This window comes from Austrofundulus limnaeus, unplaced genomic scaffold (assembly GCF_001266775.1).
Source record: "Austrofundulus limnaeus strain Quisiro unplaced genomic scaffold, Austrofundulus_limnaeus-1.0 Scaffold133, whole genome shotgun sequence".
Taxonomy (NCBI): Eukaryota; Metazoa; Chordata; class Actinopteri; order Cyprinodontiformes; family Rivulidae; genus Austrofundulus; species Austrofundulus limnaeus.
This window is the reverse complement of record NW_013952535.1, coordinates 543,732-552,000: the sequence shown is the minus strand read 5'-3', so window position 1 is coordinate 552,000 and position 8,269 is coordinate 543,732. Positions and strand designations below refer to the sequence as shown.

The 8,269-nt window shown below is 38.9% G+C and overlaps 1 protein-coding gene across 1 annotated transcript in view; it reads left to right on the top strand.

The window, feature by feature from the left end:
* Positions 1-8,269, top strand: part of lpgat1 (lysophosphatidylglycerol acyltransferase 1) — a gene marked incomplete at its 3' end in the record, with an annotated part of 36,732 nt that overhangs the window by 25,078 nt on the left and 3,385 nt on the right. The window contains 1 exon segment of the mRNA XM_014015719.1: positions 5,292-5,571. Within this exon segment, the coding sequence (XP_013871173.1) occupies positions 5,292-5,571 (280 nt within the window).

The following is an 8,269-nucleotide window of genomic DNA, read 5'->3' as shown; positions in this document are numbered from 1 at the left end:
GTGGCTGGGGAGAGGGAGGTCTGGGCCTCCCTTCTGAAGCTGCTGCCCCCGCGACCCGACCCCGGATAGGCGGAAGAAAATGGATGGATGGATTTGGTCTTTGTAAAAAAAAATTCAAAATTGTGTGAAAATTACAGATTTCAGGATATACATCATATTTTAAATTGTGTTGATAGATAAATAAATTACAGAACTTTATTTTTAATGTTCGTCCTATTTGAAGCAAAGAGAAGCAACAAGCAGACTGACCAGAGTAATCCCCAGTCAGTCTGCCTGGTGGCATTAATCATATTAATCGTCAAGCGCCAAAAAGTAATCGATTGATGTTTTTCTGACGATTAATTGGACACGTTACGATTATGCCCAACCCTACCTAGGTGTGAACTAAGTCTGCATGATGTTGGAAAAAACAGACACTGCAATGTTTTCTAACTGCAATTTAAAAATACAGGACTTTTCAACAAATGGCTTAACTAACACTGCTGCCATCCTGTTTTTGTGCGTGTTACAAGTAGGCCTGTCACAATAGTCAATGCATGATAAATTATTTTGAGGTCGATAAAAAAAATGAGGACGATAATTTTCATTTGCCCGCTTGTTCGTTTACTTCATCTCTCTCTCCCTCTCTGTGCTCTGCTGCACAGGGGGCTCAGCTGACCCCTCCCCTCCTCCAGTCACACCAGTATGTCTGGATTTTTTTTTTTTTTTTAGAAATCAGGTTGCATTTGCGGCCAAACTGGTCACACTCTAGAGCCCTGCAGGCTGTTGTTTTGACAGACAATCTCAGGTACAATCTTAGGTACGCAAGTGAGCTTTATGGCGTTCCATCTGGTGCGTTTTTTTTTTTGATTGCACATGTGCACCACTACCGCTTATGTGCCACCCTGTTTATGTCCTCATAAGAAACAGTGGGTCCTCACCAGGGTGTGTAGTTTGCTTCATCTCTAAAGAGATGCTGCTCTTTAATATTGTTTATTTACTGTTTCACTTGTAGGTGGTGTTTAATTTTCATTTTGTTGTTCTTTTGGTTTTTTTTTATTCAAGTGCATTTTTTTGTTAGACTGAGACATTTTGTTAAACATTCTTTAAAAATTAAAGTTTATTGACCGTTGAGAGGATGTACTTAAATTATTACGCTTTTATCATTAGTTTTGAAATGGTCACCAGACAATATATTATCCTTTATTGCGATAATTTCTGAGACAATTAATCGCCCAGCAAAATTTGTTATCGTGACAGGCCTAGTTACAAGTTAGTTTTTGTCTGTATATTTATTGTTTGCCTTTATTGTCCTTCTATCATGTGCAAACATTAAATGTGTTTTATCACCTAACTTGTTGCCTCAGTGTCTATCTTAGTTTCTGTTTCTGTAGCGCTTTAATATTAGCATTCATGCTAACCCTCTTTCCGTCCAATTCTTTGCACATTCGCTCATCTTCCTCATTTTCAGCAAGCTCCTCGTCGCTTTCCTCCACAGCTGGAGAATTCACCGAAAACACTTTGAAATAACGATGCCATTATTGTCGCACAAGTTTCAAAACAAAATGAAAGTTTTAGTGATTTTGACACAAAGCCAGGCTCTTCTGGCGACGGAAGCAATCCGTGAAAATAAAACCTGTAACACACCAACGTTTAGAGGTTTAGCCCTTTGATAAAGTGGATTTAATTTACCTTCTTCATCACAGGAACCTGCAATGTGACCATTGAGAACACGTACATTGTGATGGTGATGCTGAAACAATATATCGTGCAGCTCAGCTCTATATAAACATTTGGTTTACCACCCGGCTGTTTCTCTAAGCGGTGAAGTCTCACGGCGGGTCGAGCCTGATTGCAGAATATGCTCGTCTACGGTTGTGTCATCAGAAAATGAATGAAAAAAAGCCCTTCAGCTCACCTCGCACGTTTCAGCTGCGGAAACAGCGCGGCAGGAGGGAATTACTTTTTTTTTTAGGTCATGGCAACGCTTTGCTGTGGAATTTCACATCAGCCTCCCGTGTCTGCTGACAGCCAGACGGGTTGGAGCGGAAAGTCTGAGCGGTCATTTCTGTCTCCCTCCCTCTCTTTCTGTCACCCCCTCTGGCACTCTTATGTGTGCATTCTTGACATCCTTCCCCAGAATACTTCACACACTTCCACACAGCAAGCAGCTGCCCCGGTCACCCGAAGCATCTGCTGTCCACTCATGTCCAACGTTGTTCTGCACTCGTTTTCATGGCTGGAACTCAGCTTCTCTTACTTTTATTTCTGAGCAAACTTGAACATGGTGTACCCACAAAATCCTATTTTGAACACATTCACTTAATGCATTATATTGCACAGACACCAGAAGTAACATTTAAGTTCCAGCCGACCTGTTAGGAACTAAACTACACTCCTGTAGCAATCAATTTACATAGAAGGAAACTCAATAAATCTCTCTAAGGAAACAATATTTAAATGTGGAGTTTTCCACAACAACAAAAGTGTCTCATTACCGCTGTTAGAAATTCATGAGCTGCAACGCAGGGGTGTAGCTTTGCACAAAATGCCTTGTATTTTAGGTTTTAACATCCCTAATGTTAAAATAACAATATTAAAATAACAAAATAGCTTCCGGCTAATATAAGAAAAAGCCAAAGAAAATGCTGACGTGCTTCTTCCAGGGCTACAGCTCATAAATATGTACGTCCTAACGCCTGTTTATAAATGTGGCCGTGCATGTTGTGTAGGTTTACATTCAGGCAAATTCATGGTCTATCATGTCATAAATCCTTTGAATGTTTACAATAATTAACACTTCAGCTAGGAGCTAGAGCCGCCACAAGAAGCAGCCGATTTATAATTACATGCTGCCAGTTTGTCGGCTGCAGCTTACATGCTAATGGAATCTAGCAAAAAGAAATCACTTGAGTTATACCTTTTTTAGAGGGTATCATTTAGGAGTTTAGATAAAATGCAGTTTGAGCATTCTGTTTAAATTCTGCTACATTTTGTCACTTATGGTAAAGTTTTTGCCTGAGACTGACTGTTTTTAACAAAAATAAAACTCATAAACCCTGGATGAATTTTAACAAAACTCCCAAAAATGAATCATTGAATGTGTAGCTTAAATAACACTAGACTGAGCAGACGAAGCAAATATTAAATCAACAGCAAGCCTAGCTGGATCTGTCACATTTTTAATTAATATTTTTACAATAATTCATTCATTAGTCATGTAAAACAGCAGATAATGTTTGAGGAAATATGTAAATAATGATCTAAATCAGACCTGAAGTCAGTCAATAACTTTTTAGCTACTTAAAGAATTATGACTTCAAATCATATTAAAGTATATTTATTACTTCATACCTGTCATACAAATAATAATAAATAAATAATGTTTACCAGTCAACACATAGAATTAAATTCCAGGTGATATTAGCCAACCAATCTTCTCAACAGGTCACAGAAACCTAAAAATAGTTAAATATATAATATTAAATTACACTTTGTAATTATTTACATATATCAGAGGTAGGCATGTAATGTTTAATAATTTCAGCTAGCATGACTAAGCAGAATACTACACTTTGTATAGCAATATATGCTACAGAAGCTAATACCTGCTAACCAGTTCAATAAATACCAGTGATTACATCGGTGTCATAAGTTTATTTTAATTTTAAACTGTTACATTATTAGCTTAAGTTCTGGTCAGATCACATCCACATTCAGGTAAATAATATTAAATCTGCTTACTTGTAAAATGAGACATTTATACACACTCACTAAAAATATTGTCATTAATATTATTAGTAATAGTTTTTACAAATGTTACATACTCAGCCCTTGTTGTTTGCTGTTTTGCTAACAGGTACAGTAATGGTAAATCCAGACTCATGCCTGTTCTGATTAGCGCTGCCGCTGCTACAGTAGAGTCAGGTTGATTCAAGATGGCCGACAGTTTACTGTGATACTTTTTTTTTTGGTACTAAAAGCCATAAAAATGTATTTAACTCAAATCGTTTTTTGAGATTCTTACCTGAAATTCTGTATGGTTGTAGTTGAGAGTCATTCACAACATAAGCTGCTCATCGAGCAAGATGTTTATTAGCAAAAGTTTCACAAACCAGAAGAGGGATTTAATGAAACTCAGAGTTATTATTGGGTTTATATTTGTTGTACATCTACAACTGATCAGATTCAAGGTGGTTCCCAAAGGTAATCAGTCGACCACTGTTCAACAACAGAACAAATGTGCTTATCAGCTGAGTAGAACCAGCTCCTTCCCAGCTTGAACAAAATGAGCAGGATTTGGCTGCAGGACTGTTCTGTGTTGCTTTCAGCTCAGTAAAATGTCAGTCAAGTGAACTGAACGAAGCAGGAAGGAGATGGGGCAAAATTAAGCCGAGCCGCTTGAACATTTAACACTGAAGAAAAACACATCCAATTAGCTGCATCAGATCCTTGATTATTTTTTATTTAAAATATGCGTTCTGCAGGAGGTATCAGGATTCATGACAGAACTTTGGTTTTGTTTTTAAATAGGAGTACACTTTCTTAGCTCGCAGATGTTTATAGCAGCTGTCTGGCTTTAAGAAGGAGCCTCTCCATCCTGATCTGTCTCTGCAAGGCAGACAGATGTAATATTTCACTTTGAGGCAAATTAGTTGTCATTTTTATCTCCAACTGTTGTTTTGCATACAGTTCCTCTGATGATCAGTTAAGAACACGGAGACCAGCCCCGCTGTGCTAATATATTTAAAACGACTTTTGATCGTGCCTAAACTAAAAATCAATATTGCTCCTCCTCATCCCATCCTTGCTAATGCTCCTAATGTTGTTGAGGCCATTGGGTTTTGCATCTGCTTCAGTCCAACCATTAATGCAACTCTAAATACTCCACAGTGGCTCTGCAGCTAACGAAGGCTTTGCTTTGTTTTTATCCCTTTGTTTTTGTTTTTCTGTACCATGGGCTCAGTTAATTGCCTGAGCTTGTGAAATATTTTTTTACAGATTATTTTGAGAGTGTTGGTTCTTTTATTAAGGTTTTTACAAATACAATTTTTTTTGTACACTTGTACATATTACAAGCTCAAAATCTCAGTGGCCTCTGCAACAAAAGGAATTTTTTCTACCCTCTTCTAGGATACCACCAAACGCCAAAAGCAAACAGTTACTTTTTTCACTGTGTCTTTGTGCGTTTGTTTGTCTGTAGCGATTAATCTCATGAACCTGTGGACATATTTTTCTGAAACTCCCAGAAAAATCCAGGTTTATATGTTGTATAATCTGCTGATGGATGTATTTTTTCTCCTAATTTTCAGGGTAAAGCTCACAGAGATAAGCAGCTGATCTACTTGAAAGAGCATCTAGAGAAATACTACCACAGCCGTGACAGGAAGTGGATAGTGCTCTTCCCCGAGGGCGGCTTCCTGAGGAAGAGGCGAGAAACTAGCCAGCTGTTTGCCAAGAAACACTCTCTCCCCCACCTGACCCACGTCACGTTGCCTCGTCTCGGGGCCTGCCACGTCATCCTGAAGAGCCTGTCGGCCCAGCAGGAGAATGGCAGCGTGGGCACCGACACTGGAACCAGAAACCAAACAGGTAGCTAAAACACGCAAACACTTCAGTTTAACCTTCGGCAGGTACTCTGGTCTTGTACTAAGATTTCTGTGTCTCAACAAGTAAATGGCAGGAGGTGATCTGTCGCCTCACAGAGCGAGAGGGTCACAGGTTTGCTTCCCAGTCTTTTTGTGTGGAGTTTATGTACTTTCATTTGTCCCGTGGTGTTGGTGAGAGCGTGAGTAGTTGTTGGTTTCTATTAGGGATGGGCGATAACTTATTTTAAGAACCGATACCGATAACTTTCTCCTTTTAATGGCCAATAACCGATAACATGTCAGGAGATAAGACTAGTCAAAAATGGGTAAGATCATAACATAAATAAACAAGACCAAAAAATGACTCTGTAAATTATACTATTTGAAATTAACTCTTAGCAAGCAAACATTTCTTAAAGTATATCAAACAAAACAATTTCTCAAATGGCCATTTTTTAAAATAAGGTACGTTAATTATAAAAAAGACCTAAAGCTTCGGCCTTTAGTGAGGGTGAACAGCTGCTTGTCAAGCTCCATCATTTCCATCAATAAACTGCTTGAGATCTGCATCCTCTCTGGCAATTTTATTGAATTTGTCAAAAGACTCAGCAATGATTTAAGTCCTGATGAGTTCTTGAACGCCAGCTTGTTATTATTAGCATTTTAGCAAACGGATTGTGTGCTACATTCAGGAGGTAACAGACATTACATGTTCTCAGATTGGGAGTAGTTCCAACCTTTTTATGTTTATCATTATAACGTTTGTGCATAACATACAGGGTTAATTGGTAAAATCATATTAATAATTCTTAAAATGACTGGTTGTTTTTCCGCACGAAGTATTCTAATTATTTTTCAAGTGGGAAAGTTGTTTTGTCCGACGCCACTTGAACATTGCGCGGGTCGGGCAGTACGGGAAACGGCTTGACCAAACAGGATAACAATAAATAAGCACACTCACCGCCGCAATGGCAAACATGTACATATATTATCGATTCTGTTATGATATTGGACCAGTAAGTATGATGTCATAATCTCCTGATCATACACCCCTAGTTTCTATATGGATGGATGGATGAATGGATGGATGGATGGATGGATGGATAAATGAATGGATGAATGGATGGATGGATGAATGGATGGATGGATGAATGGATGGATGGATGGATGGATGGATGGATGGATGGATGGATGGATGGATGGATGGATGGATGGATAATTGGTTGGATGGATAATTGGTTGTATGGATTGATTGATATTTCTAGAGATGGTGTTTTTTCTTCCTTCTTCGTGAGCTTTGCTCTCCACAGAGAATCTGGTTCCTGATCAGATGTTTGTTTCATGTCGACCCTTCTGGTCGACATGAGGCGTGTTTCAAACATTCACTATTAAACACAAACACACCATCCCTCTGTCTTCTGGGAGTCCGGCTTTAAATGAGAGGAGACTGGTGGTAAAGATTACCAGCAGAGGAAAGTGGTGGCGAGCTCAGAGGTGCCAGAAATTGCATCAGTGTTCTTGAAAAACCCCAGTGGTGATTTGCTAGAGCGTAATTTTTTTGTACCAAGAGACCAGCCCTAAATACAGCCAGTGAGCAGGAAGATACCATTAGAATTAATAAACTAGAGGGAAGAGAAATAATTGCCCATTTTTATTTTGGAATTAGAATTTTACATATATATATATATATATATATATATACACTGTATATACAATATATATTATTCTGGGAAATAAAAATTCTGTATTTCATTTTTGGATGCAATCACAGAAATTTAACATCACTTAAGTTAGTGCATTTTCTTATAGTGCCTTTATTTTTTGGATAAACTTTTTTTAGGCACCTTAGTTCTTGTTTTCCTGCAGATTGGCTCTCGGACGTTGCTTCCTCTTTAAACCTGAATTGTGTAAAAATGATCAAATAAATGTCTAGGTTTGCAAAGTTCTCCACCTAACTCTGAGAACCTGCATCTCCAGCAAAAACCCGTGGCGTTAAAAACTGGTCATAAACTTGCAGATTCAACGAGTCCCCCATGGCTGCGTGCACACAGCACGGTTACTTTACCCAGCAGACTCGCATGGCTTCGGTTCAGAATCCATTTTAAGGATGTGCTGTGTTGATAGTAAATTGGACGTCTTTTTGGGCAGCTTTCCTGAGAACGTGGCTCAGAGCCGTCAGCTGTCCTGGAGTCTGCTAACACAGCTCTGTGTCCCCCCAGCCTCAGCACTAACAGCAGGACGCCGTCTGTTTACCTCTGGACAGTACTCACTGTCAAGCCAAAAGAAAAAGACTCTCTTTATTGGCTTTTATTTCGATGATGTTTTTATCCTGGTTTTCTGCATTTTGTTGCACAAGTATCCCTTAAACTTGTCAGCATCAACAAACATCATCACCAGCAGAGGTTGTGTTTATGTCCTATGGGTGAAGGGTATTAAAGAAAAAACATTCATGTCAGTTTTAGTCATGTCTAATCTTTGCTGCTTTTAGATCATATCCAAGTTCTACACTTCCCTTTTCTCTTCTAGCAGGAGGAAGGAAAGTCAATCGCTTCAGTGTTCTTCCACTTGAATCAAGCTAATGACATTAAAAACAAGGGCAGGAAAACACACACACAGCAGCACTTTGCCCCTCACTGTTCTGTGCTGTTTGCTCTGTGTGTGTGTGTGTGTGTGTGTGTGTGTGTGTGTGTGTGTGTGTGTGT